This window comes from Leptosomus discolor, chromosome 4 (assembly GCF_034619465.1).
Source record: "Leptosomus discolor isolate bLepDis1 chromosome 4, bLepDis1.hap2, whole genome shotgun sequence".
NCBI lineage: Eukaryota > Metazoa > Chordata > Aves > Leptosomiformes > Leptosomidae > Leptosomus > Leptosomus discolor.
In genome coordinates, this window is record NC_141394.1 from 63,797,316 (window position 1) to 63,822,498 (window position 25,183).

Below are 25,183 nucleotides of genomic sequence, written 5' to 3' on the forward strand. Positions count from 1 at the left end.
GGGCTTTTTTTTCTAGGGCATAAGAAAATACTGTACAGTCCTTAACACTGCAGAGACATTCATCCATTTCCAGTGAAAGAGTGTCAAACTGCTTCTGCTTGTATGTGATGGGAGTGTTGCCATCTCTTGTCATTTTCTTTGCAGTTGATCCCACTCTGGTGTAGGAAGGGTCAGGTCAAATGCCTCTCTGGAGACTAGGTCTCCCATTTGCAGCAGGAAATCTCTCGGCGGCGAGGATAACGTTACAAAACAGAGGCTAACATTACAAAACAGCTCTGCTGCCTCTGGCACAGTCTAGAGCATCACAGACCAATAACTCCTATCATGTCACTCTTGCAGCACCTTATTATCTATGTTTTTCTGTAAATCCGATCTGAGACTGTCATTACCAGTTTCAGGTAGGTGAACACCATCTGGGTGAAATAACCATGTGCCAGTGATGGGCTGGAGGGGGCTCTTGTTAGTTAATCATCCCTACCTTCCCTTTGATGAGTTAATTTGTCTGTTGAGCCATGCAGGAGCCCCCAAGAGCTCCCAGGAGCCCCTTGTTAAAATTCTGCCGACAAATGGGAAGATAGGGATGATTTCACTCTTTTTGCTAGAGCCTGTGCTATCTATGATATTGCTAAATCAACCATAATGCATAGCTTTCTATGCAATCTTTTTGTTACAGGTCTGGCGGCACATTGCTTCTTTATGCGTTTACTCTTTAAACATTGTCACTGGATACCTAACCCTCCTGAAAATCTGAACCCGTGAATTAAGGTGAATTGCAGTACTTCTGTGTGGCCTTTTAGCAGCTGGCATGCCAGGTACCTTGGCTGTGATGCTGGGCCGTACTCTTTTCTTTTTTTTTTCTTTCCCCAGTTAATAAACACAGTCTTTATTTACTTGTCTTGTGGTAATGCCTAAAAACCCTGTAATAGGGTGATAGTCTCTTTGTATGTATTAGTGACCAGTCCATCCCTGTTTTATGGCGTGCACTTTGAAGTCCTTGGAAGGAGCAAAGGTAGTGAAAGAAGAAGAGTCTTGGGGGGTGAAGTGAGTGAAGATAAACTCAAATTATTCTTCCTTCAGAGGCCTGGGAACACTGCTGTCTAACTGGGCTCCTCTTCTTCCCAGCCAACCGGAGGTGATTACAGCCTGCTGACCTTGCCCAGCACAGGGAATAAAGTTCTGACCTACAACACAGCGAGGTGATGCTAGCTTGAAGTTGCAGTTGTGTCAATGTGATTTGGGACTACCAAACCTGGGGAGGCGCTGCCTTAAGTAGTATATCCCAACATGGAGACTTGTTTATCTCCAGACCTAAGAAGAAGAATTAAATTTAAAAAATTAAAACAACAACCAAACAAAACCCCCCAAAAGATGAGGAAACAAGAAATACTGTCATTTGGAAGATATTCTGCTCCCTTTTCAACTAGTCAGACAGGACTTGTTAACTCTGATACAGTACTTTCACAGCCAGATCAGTACTAGCTCTTACAAGGCCATAAGTATGCCTCTGCATAGTGCTGATCGGTGCTATGGGTTGTTTTATTAGCTTTTGCTCAATACTGATGTTTCTCCTAGGCTCTGTTCTGAGAGAGAGCAAACCTCTCCTTCAGGAACACAGAAAAAGCAATGGAGGGACACTGGAGTACATCTGTTAGAGTTAGTTGGGATCCTTCTGGGCTATGAACTCTGGCTACAGAGACACAAATAATGTACCAAGCAGGTTCCTGCGGAGTTAGTCGGCATCTCTTTATTGTGTTTTCAGAACTGGGTTGGGAAGGATTATTTGGCTGTGTCCTGTACAGACCCAAATGGTGTCCAAGAATCTGCGCTCTGCTGCCCGAGGAGCTTCCCCACAGTACCAGGAAGCAGGAATCGTGTCCGAGTCTCCACACTGAGTCAGTTCAAGTCCAGTATGGTCAGAGCTAATAGGCCACAGAAGGCTAATTCTCTGCTGGAGCATCAGCATTGCCTTACACCCCACTCCTGGCACTTGCAGCTCTGTGAACACGGTCCAGATGCACTTGAACTTCCTCTCTGTGGACCCCATCTGGACCCAAGAAGGCTTGTTAGGGGCAACCCCGTGCTGCACGGAGGTAGTTGTCCTCTTTCTGGATCTCTCATGAGATTAGACTTGTGAAACTTAGATTTTTAGACCCAAAGCTGAAGAAGGAAAAAGACCTATCCCTAAACTTCAACCTATAATAGTTCCTATTTCCTAATCCATCTCTTTGAAAATTGTATATATATGTTCTTAAAGATGTGCCTTGGCCCAGCAGGCATATCAGAAACTTTTTAGAAAATGGCTTTTGTGGGTACTGGGCTTTTCTGCCAGTCCAGCTGGAAATATCCAGGAATGCTGCCTTCTCAAGTCTGACTCCAAGTTGCACCACGCGCCTAGCAGGAACATCAAACCGGACCCTTCCACTTGATCTCCCATTATTACTCCCTCCTACATGATCACTCCAGCTTGCCTTCCATCACTGTAATATTAGCTAGTTGCCACAGCTTCTGTCAGCTTGCTTTTTTGCCCAACCTGGATTCACAGGGATGAACAAAAATCCACTCATGTCTCTCGTCCTTCCACCTGCTTCTGGGAGTGCAATGACAGATACCGGTTTTATTGTGTACCAATGTTACCGTTCTGTTTACAGCAGATTTAAGAGTTTACATTAGGCCACAGTGTTATCTTCCGGTTTTCCTAATTCTATCTGCTGGCAATCCCAGCTATGTGGTTGGGGTGGCTGCCCCTGTCCTAAAGGAATTTGTGTCAATTTCTGCGGGGACAAATCCTCCCTGCGCTAAACCGCTTTGCAGTATTTGCTCAAACTGAAATTTTGACAAAGACGTTCTGTCCACATCCACCCGAAGAGATTGCCTTTTTTTTTCAGATGTGCTTGGAGTTAGATGCATTGGAAGCTGCCTGTACCTGCCTGATAACTGAGACCGAGCATCTATGTAGCACGATCCATGCCCTTTTCTAATTTGTCTTTGAATGACAAATGTGTCTTCACTGAGTCAGCAAAAGAAGAGATCCTACTGTAGAATTCGTTGCCCTTCTATCCCTTTTAACAGAGTGGCTAGGTTTTCCCAATTCCTCCCCAAATCAGTCTTTAAAAGAGCTCTTAAAAAGGCATCCCTCAAATGTATTGTCTAGAACTGCGTTACATTCTCTAGTCATTTCCAATTAAGGCTCATCATATACTGTTATTTCTTTAGAATTCCTCCCTAACCATACTAGTATAGTCTCAATTTAAAAAATATTTCAAATCTTTGTGAAAATCAAAGTTGCAGGGATTTGGAGATAGTCCACATTAGTCCTCATCACTGTTGCCCCTAGAGAGTCAAATCTAAGAGTTATGTGGATGATCTCAAAAAAGGAGAGCAGATTTCGTTAAACTTCTGCATTTCATGCAGGAACCATGCACAAGTTAGCCAAGGTTCTCTTGAGAGACTTTAGGATGAGAAATTGGTCAAATTTTGCATGGCTTCAGTTTTCATTGCAAGTGCTTTGTTCAGTTCTAAAGTGATAATCTTTTTTAACTTTGAAGCTGCTAACTGGTAAGTCAAAACTTTCTTTTGGGAGAGGCCTTAGCAAAAAGCTGTGTGTGAGGAAGATGGCAGGACAGTAGTGTGGCGTGATAACATGCTTGTTTTCAATAGCAAAGGAGTCAAAATGCTCATAGACTTGGAATGAAAACCTACCAAATACTGCTGACTGCTATTTAAATGTTTGACTCCATCTGAATTGTTTCTGTGCAAAGAAAAGGCATCTCCTGGTGCCAATTTTGTACACCAAATTTCCTGCAGATGTTTACCTCCTATTTCTTGAATACTTGTACCTTTGGATATGTGCAGGTGTCCTTTCTGGTTCTGAAAGCTACTCAACTAACAAAGGATCAGGGCCACTTCGCTTGATGTTCTTCCTCTCTGGAATCCAATAATTGTTTTGCATCAGGGCATGATTGTACCTATAGGTATTAGACAAACCCTCTAATTCAGACTCTGTAACTGTTGAGTATCTTCCCAAATTGCATTCCATGGTTTGGTTAGATTATATCTTATCTCTAACCTTCTAGCTTCAATAAACACACAATAGCCTGTCTTCTCCCACCTTATACAGAAGGAACATCATCAGGACTTAATCTGTTGCTGGTGTTAATGGCGTGATTCCTCATCCTAATTCCAGTTCACTCTGCCTGATATCCCACAAATGACTTTGAGAAGGTATTTTATTGCTGATCCTGTGCCAAAGACACTTTCTTCTTCCATCGCTGCTGTCTGACTTTCCACAGACTTTGTAACAGCCTTTGCAGGCTATGGTAGATGACACAGTCTTACGTACAAAAGTCCTCAAACGAATGCCACATCTCAGGCTGTCACTTCAGCTCAGGAGGTCCCTAACAGCAGATCCCTGATCTTGAGCTATTACTATAGCCAGAAAGTGTAGTCGCTTCACTAGCAAAGAAAAGAATGGGGAAAATACACAGTAAAAAGGAGGTCAGCAACGTGACAGCTCTTTTTCTCTGTTTTTCTGTCTGCCAGGTGGTCGGACATTGCAGACACCCCATGCACTGTCCTCCCATGGGCTCTGTCCACGGGGCCCATGTGCAGTAAAGCTGCCATCACGGCAGCCTGATTGGGACAAACAGGGCTTGCTTTTGTGAATATTTTTGTTCTTAAGTACCATCCAAATTCTGAAGTAAAATATTTTCCTGCTTGGTTTATAATAATTTGGAAACCTTTGCGATGAAGCTCTGCTGAACCCTCAGTTCACTTTCTCCTGCTTATCTTTCCTTGGGGCAAACCTGTCTGTGTGACTATCTGCACAGGTAATGACTTACCCAGCCGGCTTTGGATGTTTTCTGGTTTTTATCTTCCCAAAGTAAGTTACGCAGAGAGAGAGCCTCACTCAAACAGGTTTTGTGGAACCTTTGTTTTTCCAAGACATTTGCTGAGTTGCTGTTATATTATAGTCTCTTCCTCCTGTGTTTTAGGAGGTTGGCCCAGCTTTTTGTGTTAAAGCTGTATGGTCTCCGTGCTCACTTTTGAACGGGTCCAAACTTGTCTCTTCTGCTGTAGTGCGTTGATGTTCTCCCTAACATCCGCTATGTCATATAGGTATCCTGTGGCTTTCTGGTATGGAGGTGCATCTGCCACACCAGCCTTGTTCTGTTGTCACCATTCACTGCTGTCTCTGTGTTAGCTTTCTTTGGAAAACACCATTCTGGAATGCCAGTAATAAGTCAGCAAACATGATGGGGACTTTTTCTGCACAAAAAATGGCCAAATCAACAAGTTCCAGGAATGCACAAAATGAGCCTCCCCTTAGTTGTGTTGCTGTGATCCCAATGCTCTTGACAACCATTTTTTGGTCCTCTTTTGTCAACTGGAAGCTCTGCTACAAGTGCTTTGGGACAGGGACTGTGTGTACTGTTGGCATCAGTGAAATGTTGTCCCCTGCTTGGAAGCAGAGGCTGGTGTTGCTGGTGGAGCCCTGCTCTCTGACCTGGAGAAGTTGATTAATCTCTGCACATCATATCGCTTGCTATAAAGTGAGGATTATAATCCTCCTTTCTTGGTCTTGTCTCTCTGAAATCTGGGTACTTTCTGCAGATGCTTTCCCTTACGATGTGACTGGAGATTGTTCAGTGCAATGGGACTGTTGTCTTGGTACTGCTGCAGTGACACTTAACCAGGAGAAATTTAAGTTGCAGGAGGTGAATACTAATGTTATTCATCATAATGAAGATGGGGCATTATTTTTGCTGCATGACTGTGGCTGAGAAATAGATGTCTAAAATCACTGAGTGCATATTTTCAGACGGGGCTTGCTCAGCATCCAGGTGACAACACACATGTTGTTTATTTGACAGAGAGGCTGTGAACTTAACTCCTGACTCAAAAAGAAAACTTGCTTCCCAAATGAAGACATATGTAGGCTTTTAATGACAGTTGCAAGACATGTGGCTAGGTTATGCCACTATGCGTGAGCTTATAAAGGCACTGGGTATATATCTGCTGAAGGAATCTGTGAATTCCACCACTATTCAAGAGTGAAAACATTTCTCACCCTGATAAGAGAGTCAAAGAAAAATTGTGTCTGAGAGATCAGGCTCTACCAGCTCCACGGCAGTAGCATGCAATGCCTACCCAATAAGGGAAGGGATTTCTGTTCAGCTGCATGGTTGGGTTTTAGCTTGACCTTCCCCAGTGTTTGTATCTAGAAGTTGGCCTTACTCAGCGTGGGGTTTTGAAGTTATTTTAAAAGTGACTCCTACTAAAAAGTTGCCGTTAAACCAGGGAAGGGAAAAATACTGGAAAACATGCTAAAATATGTGCTTGAATCATTTTTTATTTGGTACTCTTGTTATGGTAGTCATCCAGGTGCCAAGACTGGTGTAGTACCTGGGACGTCGTGTGGAAGGCAGTGGGCAGGAGTCATTGTATGGAGGCACTTATTGCTTGAATCCTGTGATCTCCCCCATCAGAGCTCGTACAGCGAGTACCACAGCGGTGTTACCTGCAGAAGTGCGGAGAGTTGAGGCAACAGCAGCAGCAGGGATGTTACACCACATGACTGATTTTTGCAGTGGTGTCTTTCAGACTGGCTGTAGCACGAGTGAAATGTGTGTAAGGGCAGAGAAGATTTGTGCTTTGCTTTGGAGTTTCTTTGTTTTGATATCTCATTGTGGTTTTCTGTGAGGAGCAGATAAACAGGTGTTCTGCTTAAGACCACTTCAAGAAAACTGCTTGTAGCCTCGAAAAAAGCAACTTATTTTTTACGTTTTAAAGATGAAGCAGCTTCCTTAAAGGCTGTAGGGTCTTGCAGTTTTACCCCAAAGAAGACACTGATAGCTCTATAGTTCAGCTGGCAGGAAACCATGTCAGACTGTGGAGCCTTGCCCATATGTGCAAGTCCTCTTTCAGTACCAAAAATAATTTTGTTTTCTTCTAAAGTCCCAGGCAGTGAGCTAAAAATGTCTCACTCAGATACGCATTTTGGAATTTCAGAATTAAATTTAATAAAGCAGATTTTTATTTTTACTCTCTTTTGATGAGACACGCAATGAGAGAGTGAGGACGCTGCGTTAGAGTATCTTTTGATTTGCTATTTGCTATGTGTTAAACATTTATATTTCAAAGAAGCGTTTGTACCTATACCGAGTGTTTGGCAAATCTAACAGCTCATTAGATGTTAACAATAGCAACACTGCTAAATACAAAGGATTCATAGGCAAAGTACCCCTCAGGCTATATCTCTGAGAGAAAAAGTGGCAAATAGAATCAGAAACTAATTAAATAGTCAGCTAAAGCGAGCATAACTTTAAAAAGCTCTGAAACTACCAAAAATGGAAATATATTACAGTTATCTGCATTCACAGTGCAGAACAAGTTTGGTAGTATTTAAGATAATTCTCTAGTGCCTGCTATTTTTAGTCCAAGGATAAGCTTCTGTTAGGGCCTTTCAGCATTGCATCCCTTTAACCTGGCCTAACAAGCTAAGCCAGTAAGCTGTCTGATTACCGTCTTACAGGAGGCAGAGAGATAGCTAAAACAAACCATTTGTGGTGAAAACGCTCAGCCTATCTTGTCTTAAGAGCTTTCTTCATATAGATTTTTTTTTCAAACGTCCCGCTGTTAAGCATTGCTTGTCAGAGACCAAAATGTCAGGCTTTGCTGTTTGGAAATCGTAGAAGTGCAGGAATGAAAGGAGGATTTTATAAACCCAGCCTAATGGAAATAAACATTTCTGCATTGCCACCAGTGAAACCCAGTCGGGTCAGTTTAGGCTATTGCTATTGATGCATCTGAGGAAAAAGGAGCATATTTAGTTTTTCTCGAGGAAGGAAGGGCAGACATAAAGGGCCTGATTTGCTTCTCATTTACACTTAATCTGCCCTGGTTTAATTCCATTGACTTCACCGGGTGACGCTTGATTTGCGCTGCTCTAATCCAAGGGAAGTCAAGCTGGGGTCGGTGTTACGCTCCCTGTGCTGCCAGCACTCGGATTTGGGGCACCCTTTGCTGTCAAAACAGGGGGCAAAGCCATATGCAGCTGTAAAACACTGTGGTGCTCATGGCGTGCTGGTGGTTTGGTGCTTCAGGTGGTTAAAACTTTGCGATATTATTCACTTACAGATAACTCTTTTTTACTGGAAATACTATATGGTCCTCTTCCCCTTCCTCTCTCTCCTTTCCTTCCCTTCCCCCCCTTTCTCTCTGGTGATGTATGTGTGTAATCCTTACGTGCATTTACAAAACAGGATTTTATTGCTACCTAAACACGAGTGGTCCCACCCACTCCTCTCAGCCAGCTGAGCAAGGCTTGGGCACAGTATTCTGTCCTCTGTCTGAAACAGGTGGAAACAGAGGTTGTGCTGCCTGGTTTAATGGTAGTAGCTCCAGCTTTCTGCCCCAAAAGTGTCAAACGGGTTTTCCCTTCCTAGGACACTGGATGAGTAGTGCAGCTCTTCTGTCTTGGGCTGTTTCCAGTTTACAGCTCCCTTCCCTTCTTTCTTCCCCCTCGTTTCAGGTGCTGATAGAGCAGGGCGAAATACCCCAATACAAAGGGAGGCCATTGAGCCAGGAAAATGTAGGCTGTGTTAAAGCCAGTGATCTGCAGGGTCCCACCTCTGGTTCAATGTTCAAATGGCTGCAATTTATTTCTTATTCTTGGGGTTAGGTTAGGCACATCCCATGGGGTTTTGGCTGTGCATCTAGCAGCGGCATAGGCTCAAATTATAACTTGTGTTAACTTCAGTGGGGATAACTTTTAAATTGAAGATGCACTTGACATGTGCATTTACGTCAGTGCATTTCCAGTAGGGAATGTGAGCACAGCATCTACCATGTTGCAGGCAAGAAGAACCCAAGCCGCTTTTAAACTCATCTTCTTAGTCATAGCAGTGTAGTGCTCAGCTGCAGAACTCACTTGATAAGGAGGAAGAATTAGCCCTTACTGGCCTCTGGCTGGACTGACGTTAGTCCCGGGACAGGTTGGTACAGTTACAACATGCAGGAGCTGCTGCTCTCTCCTTCAGCATCAACATACCTGAAGAGCAGAAGACCCCAGCTAGTGTAAATCTGCATAGCTCTGTTAAAACCTGTGGAGAGGCCTTAATTTACAGTAGCTGAATGTCTGGACCCAAGTCTTTTTCTTTTGGTTACTAACAGGATTAAATAGAAATACGCCAAATTATTTATTATAGGTATTGTGGCAGCATCTCAAAGCCCAATTGTGAAAGGGGTTGTGTGAACACATAACAAAAAGACAGTCCCTGCCTAAAGGAACTTGTGACCTAATTAATAATGATATTTAGTGCATTGATAAGTACAGCTGGACTTGACTGCCTGTTATGTGTCTTTTTGAAGAGGGCAAAAAAAAAATATTTTAACCATTTCTGATGAAAAAGGGACTGGTTGACAGTCCCGACAAAGAAAAATACAATCTTTTACATCATACAGATGGAGGTCTGGTGATCAGGAACGCGCACTTTTAAAAGACTAGCAGAGAATGAGCAATGTATTCGGTTTTGACTAAGAAATAAATAGAAGAGAGGCAACTGCAGTGGCGACTGTAGCGTGCATCACAGTATGCACCACTACCTAACTCTGCTTGGCTGGTTGAGGGTACATAAACAAGGTAGCCTTAGTGTAAAGTAGCAAATCAGTTTTACATTTTAGTGTCAACCCCATTTTATCAACGTTATCTGTGAAGACTAGTGAGTTCCAGGAAACATAGAAACAAGCCAACGGTGGGCGTCCTCTAGAAGAGGCTTTGCAACAGATAGCTCTTCTGAGATCTTAATTTTTTTTTATGTTTTCTGGTTTAAAATCACCATCTCTAGTTTATGTTTCTATTTGCATACACAAAGTTGCATGGAAAGAACATTGAAGTCTTAGCACCTAGTGACAAATCAAGGAAATACATAGTTAAGGATATTATGAGACATCTAAACAAATCCAAATGCTTAACTGGCGGAAAATTCAGACACATTTCCTCATCCTGAAGAGTGTCCTCAGTGATTGTAGGAGTTTGCCAGGATGCGCTGTGCAATCGTTGCTATTTGAGGCAAGGGCTTATTTACCTCCTGGGACAAGCTTACATTTTGTTTTCGTGGGACTGTAGAAGAGAACTGAAAAGCCTAGCAAAACGCACCAGTGATATGTGCTGTGTTAAACCCTATACCTGTTGGCACCTTCCTAACCCTGGCCTCTCCACGTTCACACGTGGTGCTTCATTATAAAGGAGGCTTCTACTGCTTTCAGCCTAGGATGCTCAGTTCAAGTATGTGGGGTGTTCTTTCAGCTGAGCATCTCCTTAGGTATGAGAGTGCCACTGAGGTTTTTTGAAACTTTTTTAGCCTGGTAAGAGTAGAGCGCACGTATCTAAAGATACTTTTTTTCCCTCATCGTGGTGATTTCCTCTGGGGTTTTTAGGGCGAATTATCTACTATCTTTGTTTATTTTATCTAGCTAAACCACCTTTCTAAGTAGTATGTGTATCACTCAGCACATCTGCTGGTACATACCAGGAGGATGTTGGAGCCATTGCTGTGACACTTAAAGACGGGAGTAGGGGTACATAGGTAAAACAAATAGAGCGAATGCGTCTTTAGCCCTGTAAACAAGTTTTTGTGTTGTGCCTGAATGAACTCTTTTAGCCAGCTCAGACCAGATGGCAGCCTTCCAGTTAGATCACAACAAAAATTGATGGAAAGCCTAGATGTATTAATGATACACTGATCCATTCATGCTGCAGGTCTAAGGAAAACCCGTGTTTTTCTTCCTATGAGGCATGACTTATATTTGTCATAAATGTTCGACTGGCATGGTGGTAAGTTTGATGAAGCTGAACACACTCAAAAATTAAAACATCATAAAAAACATTTAATGAAGTTGATACTTAACAAATTCTAATTTCCTGGTCAAATTAAATTCCAATTTTCTAACAGTGAGAGCACCAGATAAAGTGTCTTATTTTGCTGTTTAAAAAGGAGTTTTTGACTGTGTGTTCTATTCACACACCCAGTCTCCACATAATTGAACAAAATTTAAAAATATATGTAAACTCTTCTCTGCTGTATTGTGTATAATTTTACCCTGAAATTTATATTTTTGTAGACTTATAAATCTCTAGAAAGAAGTAGGGATTATGATAGACATCCTGGCACATCCAATATAATTAAAACTAAAGCAAATTCAACGCTGAAATAGAGAATGAACAAAAGCAACAAGATTATGCTTCATAGTTTGCGAAGGAAGGGTCTATACTGCCACTCAAGTGCATTTTTTAGAGATGTTTGTCATTATCAAGAGGAAAAAGAAGTTTTTACATCAGTTACATGTGTGAAATAATCCCTGCAAAATGTATGTAGCTCTTTTTTTCCCAGAACATGCCATGCTGCCTAACAAAGGTATATGAATGTTGAAAAATTTTGTCGGTGCACAGAGAGATTAGTGTGGACATGTACCATAAATCAAGTAAATAAATAAATCTGAGCAAGCAGCGTTTGAATATTTGGACTGAAATACTGCTGACACCATCACTGAAAGCTCTGCAACTGGGAGAGTCCCAAACTCCTTCCCTACCTGATGCTGTACCCTGTGGCCTTCCTCCCCCTGCCTCCCTCTTTTTGCAGTACTTATTCCTCATTAGAGTTTGTCTGGATTGGGACCCTTGGTCAGGACCTGTGACTCTCTACCCTCTTGTATATTTTAGGTGTGTAGTAATAATAAAACATCTCTGTCTGTGTTGTCGCTCGGGACCTTACCATGTGCATGGACGATTGCCTGTAAAAGGGGAAGGGAGGATGAGTAAGAGGCTCTGTGTGCTGCTCCAGGGGGAAAGGTGCTGAGTGGTGGGCTCAGAGGGCAGCCTGTGTACTCACTCACACCCCAGGCACTGAGCTACTCGTGCGGGTCAGGCTGCCTGTCCTGCGTCCTCCCTCCCCAGCAGCAGCTCACCAGCTCCTCTGCTCACCCCTGCTTCCCCACCACTGCTGGCAGCAAGCAAACTTCGTCTCCCACTTTGCTTCTCTGGCCATCTTGCACAGCAAAGGAAAACTCCCAGCCTTTCTTTTTTCTGTGGCTCTTCATCAAGCTCTTCCTTCCCTTTGCCCTTCTGCCCTTTCCCTGCTCTTGTTTTCGCCACCAGAGACGTAGGCAGAGTTTTGTGCTTCGATGTGGCTCTCTGCCCAAACCTAGCACCCCATGGGCTGGACAGGCCATGCCAGGTCTTCTCCTGCTGCCATTCCCCTCCCATGAAGTCCAGGTGGCCTTCCCTGGCACTGCGCAAGACAGCACAATAGCATGTCCACAGCGTGTCTCAGCGTTACAGACATGTAGTTCCCGGTAAGGGGTTTGGTAATGCTTTTACATTGTCAAGTCTTGTACAAGTTAAAAAGCCCCTCTGGTGAGCTAACCCGGTCCAAAACATAGGTAATGCATTTATTTAGTAATGAGCAAATTAGCCTATGTAGTCAGTAAATGTTGAGGCCCAAACTGCTGATAAGATGATTTGCTTTCAGGTGTTTTCTCAATATTGTGCTCAGCATCAAGTATAAATTGAATAGAGTGACCTTTTGATACTGAGTCAAATTGACTGCATTTCCAAAGATTCTGTGGTTTCAATTACCATAAATTTTTGATATTGGGTCTACCATCAGTGCACCGATTCCAGCACAGCAATATCTTATCATTGGTCCCCTTAACACAGTCATCGGCATGATAGCTTGCTCTCAGATGATTTTTTGGTTTGTCTCTTCCGCAGAATCAAAGATTACTATTGTGGAGGAGAAGGGTGCTGTTTACACAAATGAAATCGGAATGGCTTGCAAAACGTGAATGAATTTTGGTCAGAAGATGTGGAACAGGTTACAGGTTGCTAGCTGGATCCTCAGTGTGTGAGATGAATAAGTCAATTAGTAGCTCTTCAGTTTATTAGAAGCTTAATTGCCAGGCTGTAATGGAAACTTATGAACTGCAACAACTCGTTAGAAGCAATAAAAAAAGTGACTTTGTGATAGGAGAATATTTAGTAGGCTCTTTTAAACTGACATGTTTAGCTTAGAGCAGAAAGGTTAGATTTTTCACCTGAAAAGATCTCACAGGAGCTATGGCTGCATTACTTCAGGTGATCAAGGGCACGATCTTAAAGAAAACCCTATATGCAAGTGGCTTGTGCTGTGGTTTTCCATTGTGATGCTTTAATCTCAGATACTTGACAGCAGTTTTACAATGTCAAGTGAGAATGTCTTTCTTTTCAGAGAGAAAGTAACCTGAATTCAGTTACCAAGATTAAACATGAGAATTTTTTGAGACTAGGAACGTACACCATGTTGAGTATATGAATAATAATAAATATTGTTACTTTTATGTTGTTATACCTGGAAAAAGGAGGGGGGAAGCACATGCTACAGGTACTTCCATTTCCTTCTGCCTGTGGACCTTTCACAGATCCTTCTTGCTGTGCCCTAGTGTCCCTGGGAGCAATGCTGAGAGTTCGTTCCACTCCAGGGACCTAGCTCCAGGGACCTAGTTAAGCATTGCAGTACCTGCATTGTGTATAATTACACTATTTATTTAACACTGTTTTGGAGCAGAGTGGGATGGCAGAGCATATTGCTTCAGGTCTGTGCAGTATCTCCAGAAATCCAGCTGGAGTGAAGCTTTTACATAAATATGGGGATGTGGTCACTCCTACAGATGAGATACATACACAATCCATCCGTTGTGCAATGGGACTGCCAAAATCAGAAGGCAAGCTCTGGATTCAAGTGGTCTTTCCCTGTAGGAGTGTGTGAGGAGTGTGAGTATAGCTGTCTCCTTCAAGAAGAGAAGATCTCTTGTTTCCTTTTCAAACCCTAAAGGCATTTGCACAGGGGTGGTGATAATTAATCCCCACATTTCTACTACATATAAAGAAACCTGGCTGTAATTTTCTCCTAGCGGGACTCCATTTTGTTTTTAAAGATAATTGATAGCTCTGGACTTAAGCATTTCAATTATGGGAGTGTCTCTTGGGGACCAGACTAACAGACCTTGGAAAAACGTTCTAATGCAAATGCATCATGTGGATTTTTACTGTAAGACAGCGCAGGACACCTAAGGATTTGCAAAGCAGTTAAATGGTAAAATAAAAGCTGAAATACTTCTCAAAATACGTAATGGCATGGGACTGGTTGTGAGCAGGTAGGGTGGAACAAGTGGTTCTCCACTTGGATCGCTGGTTCCTCTTCAGCGTTGGGAGAAAATACTGCCAGGTATGGCCAGCTCAAAGTCAGGGAGAAGGAGGCACTTGCCTTGGGCAGCACATTGAGAAGGCAGCAAAATCACCATGACAGCATTGTCTGTGCTGGTGCCCTGGCAGGCTGAATCCTGCTCCAGAAGAGGGAAAACTTGGGCTGTAATTCTTCCCTTTCGTCGTCCCTGACCTCAGCTCTCAGTTTTTGCTGGTAGGAGAAAGGAAGAATCCCTTCCCTCCTCCTACCTTCCCAGTGTTTCTGCCCAGCCTGCAGCTCCTTATCCTCGGGTGGCAAAGCTTGGTTTGTGGGGACAGAGCTGAGATATTATCTGACCCTACTCCTGCATGTTTCTTGGCAGGAGGTGCTCAGGGCTGGCGTGGTGTTGGTGTGCTTTTCGGTGCCTCTGCATCCCCGTTTGCAAAAAGGGGCAAATCTGTGCCCCCATTTCTCCTAGTGGTATGAAGCTTGACGATTTTCTTATTCCAAAATGTGTCATTAAGGGATTATTCTGTTGGAAATCCCAGATGTGCTCACAAGTCATTTTTGTGCTTTTGAAAATAGTGCCATAATGTATTAGTATTTTTAGATCACACTGATATTTTCAGCTGGAGGAAAATCTTATGTTTTATTTGTTAATTGTGCTATGAATAGATCTTAGGCTACTGAGGAGAAATGAGTCGATATGTTGAAATGGTGATCCCTCGTGAGTTCAGGTGTACACCTGGCTGCTCTGAATTGCTTACCAAGCTGGGCTGCTGGAGCGGTGACAGCTTCTACCAGCTGCGGATCTGTCCCAGAGTTTCCTGGGCTTTTTACGAAGATGTGGCAAGCTGCCACTGCTCTGAACTCCTTGGGACTGTGAGTTAATACCACAGTTTAGACCCTGATCTTTCAGTATGAATCAAGATGGGCCCCTACTCTGTTCAGATTGCCAGTAAAGAAACTTTAGAGCATTATCAGCATTCATTAGCTGGTTTCACCCCTTGAGATACAGTAAGCAAAAGCTGTGCATGTGATAATCACAAATGAAAGGCAGAGGGAATCAACCAGAGGGAAAATGTTGGAATACGCTATCAAAATTTGGAAAAGATTTTCTAAATGATGGGCTTGTATCTTTTCTGGAGTGAATCAGCGTACCCAAGCTGAGTGCGAGAAAGTTGCACTGGAGTCCTGTATCTGGACGTCTGCACACTGTCTTGAAGGTTTTCAAGGACGGATTGGTGCATGGGGAAGACAAGGTGGCCGAGTCTCCATTACAGCGCAGCCTTAGGCATCTGTAGTGGGCTTGCCGACAAGTAACGTGTTATAGATGTAAAATGCTAACCACGAGGTGAACCCGGCTCCAGCAATAGGCAAAATAAGCAAAGGAGAAAGAATTATCAGGGGTAGAGGATTTAAATACCTTTGTGTGGGTAAATTATCAGCTCATTTCTTACAGCTTTTCACTGGCCAAAGAGAGAATATCTCTGGAGACATTTTACTGAAGGCAGAAACCCAATTAGAATGAGATTGTTACACAACTAATAAAGTGTTTTCAGACAGAGAATTATTTTTAGTGCTGTAGAAATATTAAAGCATTAGAGCAAAACATGTAAAAGCAGAGAAGAGCACAGTTAGAAACTTTTCATGGTCTTTAGGCTCCTAGATCATTCATTTTTGAGGACTGGTTGGTATTCTGGCAGTTCACAGCACTGGCCAGCTTTCCCTGTTGCATTCGCCCATGTACAGTGACACCAGTACAAAGTCTTACTTCTTTCCAGAGCTAATGCTGTTCTGGATATGCTAGAAACTTTTGCTGTCAGAAACATGGAAGCCCATGCATTCAGTGACATACTCTGGTTCCTTGCCTCCTTCAGCTGGATGAATATTTACAGGGTTCAAAAAACCTCTGGTCCTGATGTCTTTATGTTAAACTAACAACTGATGATGTTAAGAATAAGTTCATGCAATGTGGCTGGGAAGTGATGCGTAACTGCTCCTGCATTAAAAAGACCCATTAGTTAGCAAGATGCGATCATTATGAATTGTTTTTGTAAGTGTTTAATGATTGCATGTATTTGCCATGTGGCTTTACGTTTCAGATTATCCTCCACCCCTTCTTGTTACACACTGTAGTTCATTTAGGTGGTCTGAATACTTAGGATCTTCGCCTTTAGACAGAAGCAAGCCCTTTCAGCGTGACCCTGCTTGGAAGTTAGGGAGTGAGTGGAGCAAGTTCCTGAGAGCACATGGCACGTCCTCTGACCTGGGCAGAGATTGAGGTTGCTCAGCTCCTCCTGATTCACTGGGCCTGTGTGATGCGCAGGTTGGATGCCAGTCTGAGATGTGAACTTCTGCAGTGACAGTGCTGAAACTGTGAAAGAGGCTGCATTTGGCCATGGCGTTGCTTCTCCCCAGTGCTGTCAACACCGACTCAGGTTGCGATAGCAAAGCAGAAAGCTGCTGCTGCTTCAGTGATTATTGCTCAGACATTGATGTACCCAGCCATCTCTCCCTCTGCATCTCCCCTCAGCACCATTTCTGCTGTGTATAATAATTGTGTTTCTTTATGAACAGTAATTTAGGACAATTAGGAGCAATAGCACAGTTAAACCTTTAAAAGGTTATCTAGCAATGTCATTTTCTTGACTAATGTGTTCCTGCTGCCATGTCGTTTGTGAATAGACATGTGTTAGCCAGCTAGTGTGCTTCATCTGTGGTGACTTTGATTTATTTGCTCTGTAAATTGGGACTGAAGCAATAATGGAAAGTGACATTAATTGTTTAACAGAGTCCTCTTTGTCACATCCTCTGCTTTCTCTGGGGTGTTTGAATGTTGAAACTTGTACAAAACTAATTGAAATTGCTGTGATGAGGACCGGTGTCCACTCAACTTTCTGTTCTTGAATGTCAGCGCACTTGAATGTCTGTTTAAAGCATGAAAGCTGAGCAGCTAACAGCAAATATCAGGGTTTCTTCTGGCGTGCTATTATTAAAGAAGGCATTCCCCATTAGAAACAGTAACACTTCCAGCTTCGTTGTCAGCTTTGTAAGTTGCAAGGCTAGCGGTGTGCCCCGCCAGCTAGGCTTGCTGGAGAAGTTCCTAGCGCAGGGCTGGGGGCAGGCCGCCAGACCACCCCCCCACAGGGCCACCCCAGGCTGAGGGCTGGTTCTTCTTACCATTCATCCTACCACCTGGAAGGGGCTTGAAATGCCACTGGAAAACAAATCAGCACTTTGTTACATTGCAAAGCGCTTTTTTGCCCAATAATGCCTTTTCATACTTTTCTGTAAGTGACACCATATTTTTCCTTTCTTCCTCTCAAAAAGTGGCAGTGAGAAGCTGGCTTTGGAGCGTGTTTTTTTTCTTAAGGTGGCTCCCCTCTGCTTATTTCCATCCTCTGCTTGTTTCCATCCTCTGCACACTCAGTTATCATGGCACTGTGCATATGTTTGTGTGGTGGAAATCACAAGATACCAGAACTTGGACTCTTTTTCTCAGTGCCGAGACCCTTTTGGCCTTTTAAGTAAATGCTTCTCCTTAGCTTTAGCTTTGCCTGAGTGTTTATTTCTTTTTTTCGGGATGATGCTGTAAGCACCAGCGCAGTCTGTGCTCTGCCATAGCTTTCTAGCTCAAAACTAAGATTTTTTCTGTAAGAAGCCGTGAGGTGTGATTTGGCAGAGAAGCCTGGCAGGAGCAATTATCTGTGTGGTTTATGAGCATCTCTGTTCAGAGTCTGGTAGATAACAGTATTACTGAAAAAAGTCATGCTAAGGGCATACCCAGATTCACTTGATTTATTTTTTTTGAGGTGTAACTGGCAATCTTTTGTTGGCTTTTTTACCTTTTTTTTGTTGTTGTTTGTCTTACTGGTATGTTCCTTTTAAACTGTGAGATTTGAACTTAGCTGAAATCTCTTCACAGTATGAACCTGGAGTGTGATAAGGCACTCTGAAGCTGGTGGAAAAACTCTCAATTTGATAACCCTAGAATCAGTGAAAGGCTTTTCATTTACTTTAATAGCACTAGGATCAGCCTAGGAATCCTGGATAATTGATCTGTCAAGATCAATTTCCAGTCTTTTTGAAAAATAAATGTAATGATTTTTACACAATTCTATTCTTCAGAACTCTCAGTACTCCAAAAATCTGTACCTTAATATACAATAGGGTCTATATTTCATTAAAAAATTGGAAAGAATTTAAATTTACTCAATTTGACAAAAAGAAGTCTTGTTGCTGAAATAAGATATCTAATATAAATTAACATTACAGCCACATCTGATTAGGAATTAATCTACTTTTTTATAATTGCAGTCTGAATTAGATAAATGCATACAGTAGTCACATTGAGCAGTCAAACGACATGACTCGAAAGGACAACTTCAAAGGCAACCTGCCTAACACATTTCTTTAAAAGAAACCCAAAGAGCCTGCCATCTACAATACGAGTCCTGATGGCTAGTCTTATGCCAAAATGCTCAGGAATTAGAAGGTTTTTGCTCGGTTTTGGAGCAAGGGTTTCCAGAAGTATGGAAAGGAAAACCTTCCTGTCTTACACCAGGCCATGTATGTGAACAAGGTTTTCCAAATTTCATTGGTGATTCATTTTAGTCTTCTGATTAGCTGTCTTATTCTCTGATTCTTGTAATTTTATCAGATCAATTAGCTGATGTTCAGTGTTGGAAAGAGAAAAAGAGACAGCCTGGTCTGACACCGTGATTAGGTGTCAGCAGCTTAGGCACATCCTGTAATACAATCCCTGGGTGATTACTTCTCGTTGTTAACACTGGATAAAAAAAAAGAATTGTGGAAGAAAAGTAAACTAGAGCAATACAGTGCAAGTGCAAAGAGGTTTCTCTTGAACACAGGTATGGAGAATTTGATTGTGCTTAATTACATCTTCCGAGACGCTGTTGCAGGTTACTGTTTCAAGTGCTGGTTTGACTATGTTTTGATCACTTTTACACATACAGAGGCATCATTTTGTTCCTTTTCTCTTCTCACCTGGTTCTGCTTTTTGTTCCGTCTCCTCCCACAGAAGATAGATGAAGAGAATGAGGCAAACTTGCTAGCCGTTCTCACTGAAACACTGGACAGCATCCCTGTGGATGAGGATGGATTGCCTTCATTTGATGCACTGACAGATGGAGATGTGACCAATGAAAATGCCGCTAGCCCTTCCCCAATGCCCGACGGCACCCCTCCAACTCAGGAGGCAGAAGAGCCGTCTCTAGTAAGAACCCTTCCTACTGTTTAACAGGAATTGGATGTGCCTCTGGCTACCCGCTGCATGGGTATGATGTAGTCACAGTAAGGTCTGGACTTTTCATTTAGGCTGGAAAGGAAAATCAAGTAAAGAACTGAAAATTAAGCGGAGAAAAAAACCCCGCCACATAGCCATAGGATGACTAATAAGACAATCTATTGAAAAGTGGGTTGAAGAGATTGTTTTTGAGATTCTTGTGCTAATCGCTGACACTTTTGCTTATCAGTCTGTTCGAATAAGTCAGGAGAATGTTTTTTCATTCATATTTCATTTCTCGGGGCTCTTTTTGTTTGTGTGTTTAGATGTCACTTTTGGTGATCTGTAAAGAAAGACCCATTGAGTCTGTCGGGATGTGGGGCTAATTTTGTGCCTTCAACATTGATTTGACCAGTAAGCACCAGCTTAGTGCTAATCAGGATAAAACTGAATCCTTGGGTGAGGATATGGGTGAAACCATATATGCATTTCGCTCAGTAAAACCAGTTTGAGATGTGGTTCTGTTTCTGCTGAAAGCCTCTTGTCACTGGCTTCTGTGGAAGCAGATCCAGATACCTGCATCTGGATGCTGTATCCATTAGTCTGTTAAAGTCTGTTTAGATCTGAGGCCTCTTCTGTCAAACAGATCGCCAAGAATTTTATTTTGTCGTTGATTCAGAAATCCAAGACCCCTGTCATTTCTGCTTGCCCCGCAGTATACTGCTTTAACGGGAGCAGAAATATGCTGCCAAACTAGAAGAAAATGAAGTCTGTTTGCTCTGGGGAATATCGAGCCCTTCTTTCTATTTTATTATACTTTGCTTGCTGAAATTGATACAGCTAATTTTAAGTAACTATGCAAAAATGTAGATAAGTCATTTTAATCCATAAAGATGCATAACTTTACTCTTTTCCTTCCACCTCCCTTTCTCTGATGTGTTTGTAGCTTAAGAAGCTCTTGCTGGCTCCAGCCAACACTCAGCTAAATTACAATGAATGCAGTGGTCTCAGCACACAAAACCATGCAAACACTAATCACAGGATCAGAACAAGCCCTGTGGTTGTTAAGGTACAAACTTAATCTTTGTAATAAGGAAAAAAAAAAAAAAAAACAAGAAAAAAGTGTAACAAGGTCTTTTATGCTTTCAGCAACCAAGTAAGCAGTAGATCTATATGTATGGTGTTAATCTGCCTACCATCTTGCAATTGCTTTTTAAAAAAAAAGAACAGATTATAGACTGGGTTCCAGAAAATCACCTGGGCTCCTTTATGCTCTGAATATTTCATTTATGCTTTTTCTCTTGGCAGAGTTCAGTTGTAGTCCCACCGTCTGTTACTCTTGCCTACTTTATTGGTACACAGAGTAGTAGGGGGTACGATAAAATTTGCTGATGGGCTGGTGTTTATGAGTGACTCCAGGATGCGGGACTGCCATTTTACCAGCTGTCTGAGCTAAGAAAAATGACACTGGCTTCTTGGCAAAAGATGTGTATCGGCCATTAATTGGATAGAATGGGGGCTCTGACATAATTCTGTTAGCAGGCAGTATTAAACAATGTTTGTCTTGCCGTTCACTGTAACTGAAAACCGAGCATTTAGGGGTACTTAAGAGAGTTGTGAATACTGGGCTCAAGCAATCAGCAGCAAATTAAGGTTTAAACCAGCTTATTTTTTTGTTCACAGTAAAGGCGCTGTAGGGTCTTGTTAGTTACATGTTGCTGAGTAGGAACATTGAAATGTAGGAGAAATGAAATAAAAAGCTGCATAAATGTCATTTAGGAATTTTAAATGTAATTTTCTTTCCTTGTTCTGCAAACAATTATTCACAGCTCATAGATCTAGTACACTTAGACTGAACACTTCATTGAAAATCTCATCTCTTCAGAAAACCTATATCCATCCTGATAAGGTTCAGCTCACTAATTTTGGTGCTTTTTTTGTTTTATTTTATTTTATTTTATTTTATTTTATTTTATTTTATTTTATTTTATTTTATTTTGCCCTGTTTTTAAGACTGAGAGTTCATGGAGCAATAAAGCAAAGAGCATTTGTCAACAGCAAAAGCCTCAAAGACGTCCCTGCTCTGAACTTCTCAAATATCTGACTACGAATGATGACCCTCCTCAGACCAAACCAGCAGAGAACAGGAACAGCAGCAAAGAGAAATGCACCTCCAAAAGGAAGCCCCATCTGCAGTCTCAGACAAATCATCTGCAAGGTAGGTGTGGGACCGCCGAACACAGCTTTGGTACCAGCAGTTACGCAGGGAAGCTGAAATACCGCGATTGTGAATACCCTCAGTACCTCTTCTGTTCTTTGGATTAGTAGTGTAAATCCAGCATCTCTTCTGTCTGTTTTAAAACAGTATAATGAAGTTAGAACGAGTTAGCTAGATTTAGCTTTTGAACAGTTTTAATCCTGTCTCCAGGTTTATTGCCCCCAGCCTCAGAAAAAGAATCTCAGGGAAAAAAAAGTTTAACAAATACCACGTTAATATACCAAGCTAGCTGTAGATGCTTATTCACAGAGTACTGTACCACTAAGAAATCATTATACCCCTAAACAGGCTGGGCAGGCCAGTTCATTAGTGAGCTGCTTTCTTTTTTCGCTAGTGTAAAACTGAAGCTATTGTTAACCTGCCACATAGCCTTTAAGAGACAGTAAATAGTGCTCTCACTGCTACAGAGAAAGCAATAAATGTGTCATTCCTGTTAAAGCTGGAATGCCAGTTTGTAATTTTATTTTGTAAATAGTTGAAATTTTAGCTGCCATCCTGATCTTTTTCTGTCTTTTTAGATTCTTTATGGCCAAAACTAAACACTTGTGTTGACTTTTAGTATCCTCTGATGCGTAAAGAACTGGTCTATATTACAAGTAGCTTCTATGACAGAGATGCAAGAACTTAAAGCCCCCTTTCTCACTTTCTCTCCCCCTCTCCCCTGCCTCTTTTCCCAAGATAAGGGAAAGCTGTAAAAGCTTACAAGCCCAAAGTGAGCTTTTTTTAAAGTTACTATTACATTAAAATACATATATGTATTTATATATTGGCCTGGCATCTAGAAGGCCAGGTGCCTATCTCAGTCACATCAGTGCAAATCCTGGATGACTCCGCTAAAGTCAATGGAAGTTACCTGCCTGCAACAGAGGTCAGGATATGACCCTAAATGTGTTGCTCTGGTATTTCTAAAGCAACAATTGTAAACTGTATATGTTTTTTTGTCTTCTTTTCCCCTCCCCCTCCATGCATTTTCATCCCCCGTGAAATCTAATTTTTCACTCTTCACTAGGGAAGTATAAGCAAACTTAAAAATAATCTTCCTTTCCTGCCACTAAATACCCTTCTCGCAGCTGTACATTCTGACATCTTAAGTATAGTTTTCCTCATTCTGGTTTCAAATTCTCTGTACAATGTTTCTTGTAAGAAAGAAATCCAACTGCCCCTAGAGCTTCTTGGATGCCAACTGCCACTCCTTCTGGATGGCTTCAGCAGTCTGCTTCTCAGCAAAATCCAGACTGAACTGTACGTGTAAAACCTGGGTCTCTTACTGCCAATGGTACTGAAATATAAACCTGCCAGAAGTTACAGGGCACTATATTAACACTGCTGGGTGTTAAGGTGATACATGACAAGGTATATCATATATAACATGCTATATGCACCTGTACGTTGTATACATACACAGATGTATGCACACAGATTATAAAATCTTCCTGTTCAGGTCAGAGCTGCATTTTTTTCCCCAGCGGAGGCAATTGTGTAGATTCAGTGCAAAGAAGCAGGGAACGTTGGCTTGTGGAAACAACATGGAAGGAGATGTTAGGAAAGTTCGAAGGGACATACAGCTAACTTGCCAGCATTTAACAGATGACTGTGACTTTGGTGGTGTTGCGGGTGAAATTGCAGGCAGAGAGAAATTACTCTCTTCTTTAATTCCTGCAGTTTAATTTACAGGCATCTGAAATGATGTTTTTTCATCAAATTTGCCTCATACACCAATGTATGACTTCAATATCAATGGATTTGCATATAATACAAATATAAGAATATAATGCTTTCAGCTTGGACAGTCAATTCATGCAGAATCAACCTTGCAAATTTAACTGATATTTGCAGACCTGCAGTCATTTGTTCATACATTTAATCAAAAGTACAAGAAAATTGACTCCTTGTGTTTTAAAAAAATAATCAGAGTCTGATATTTTCTTTCAAAGTTAGGGAAAGCTCACAAAGAATAAGTCAAATGGTATTTTCCTTTAGGGTTGCTGTTGCAAACATATTGCAAACCCACGGGAATGTCCACAAACCCATTCATGCCAAAGATCATCTGTAGTTTTGCATTGAAATTTGCCCATGAGGAAACTTAGTTCTTTTGAACCTGAGTGTTTTCAATTTACAGGGACAAGCAACTTCGTGTGAACCCTTTTTAATAAGAAAAAAACACACCACAGTAGACCTTGAAACTCTAATAACAGGCACCATGGAAAATGATAGTGTCTTGGCTAAATATTTATACTATCAATAGCTGTGTGTGAGGACGAATCCTTTGCAAGAATAGTGTTTGGTCAAGCCCTTGCCTAGCAATAAGAAAACTGATGGGTGTTTTGGTATGCGAATTTCTCAGTGGGAGACCTCCAGTGATAGCTGCCTAAAATGAATACATGCGGGTGTGAGATAACGCCTTGGATCTGTGCCCATCTCTAGCAGATTTGCACTTTGTCTCAGTGCTTCAGAATTTTATTTTATTTATATATATATTTATATATATATATTCTGATGTGGGACTGTTCTGTGGGACTGATGAGAACTAGAATGAGACTTTTTAGAGGCTTAAATAGCTCTTACAGATTCAATTTCCTTAGAAAGCCTAAACTGGGTAAGTGTACACAGATTTCTATCCTCTGAAGTGGAAGCCTTTGTATAAAACTTTATCCAGAGCCTTATTGTAAGGTCTGGATTTTTTAACGCCAGTTTTACCTCTAGGTAGCCACTGGCAAACATCAGTATCTCTAGATGTATATAAAATACACACGGAGATGTGTCAGGTTACATTGAGTCTTGCCGCACCTGGTTTTATGTACAAATCAGTGGCAGTGCCGGATCAGACAAATAACTCGTTGAGGTGCATCTCCTCACTCCGGCAGTGACTTCTGAGGAAGGTGAACCTGAGGTGAACACCTGAGCTTCCATTTCTAACTTTCATATGGAGAGGAGGAGAAACAATATGCAGCTCTTGAGAATTGAGTTAATTTTTTTTAAAAAAATGTAATATTACTTCAAGAATGCTCTAGAGCTTATAAAAGTAATCAATTTGCATATAAAGTCCTTTAATGTTGATGGGAGCTCCAAGCCTGGAATGAATACGAAATACGCAGTAGTGACACTCTGGACAAAAGATCTGCAGTGCAGGAGTGTTCAAGGGGAACATTTTGTCTTAAGTAATTAATCTGCAGAAGAGATCCCCTGCTGTTGTTCTTGGTACAATGCTCTCTGCGTTTAAACATCAATCTAACTTCTGAAAAGTAAGATTTGCAAGTAATATTATTTTTAATTTTTAAACATTTTGCTGGCAATTAAAGGAATCTGACTTGTATTACAGTATCTTAGTTCTTGGCTAGCTTTGGGAAAATACAAGTTTGCATGAATAAAAGCTACAAGACTTGTATATTTATAGCTAGAGCTGTGGTTTTTGCGTATGTTGGGATTGTAATGCTGAGA

At 41.7% G+C, this 25,183-nt stretch overlaps 1 protein-coding gene across 2 annotated transcripts in view; it reads left to right on the forward strand.

The window, feature by feature from the left end:
* PPARGC1A (PPARG coactivator 1 alpha) overlaps nucleotides 1–25,183 on the forward strand; it is a 369,697-nt gene that overhangs the window by 321,829 nt on the left and 22,685 nt on the right. For both annotated transcript variants that reach the window (XM_086464231.1, XM_009955583.2), the window contains exons 3-5: nucleotides 19,264–19,458; nucleotides 20,414–20,536; nucleotides 21,481–21,685. In XM_086464231.1, coding sequence (XP_086320357.1) covers nucleotides 19,264–19,458; nucleotides 20,414–20,536; nucleotides 21,481–21,685 — 523 coding nt within the window. The remainder of the gene's footprint in view (nucleotides 1–19,263; nucleotides 19,459–20,413; nucleotides 20,537–21,480; nucleotides 21,686–25,183) is intronic.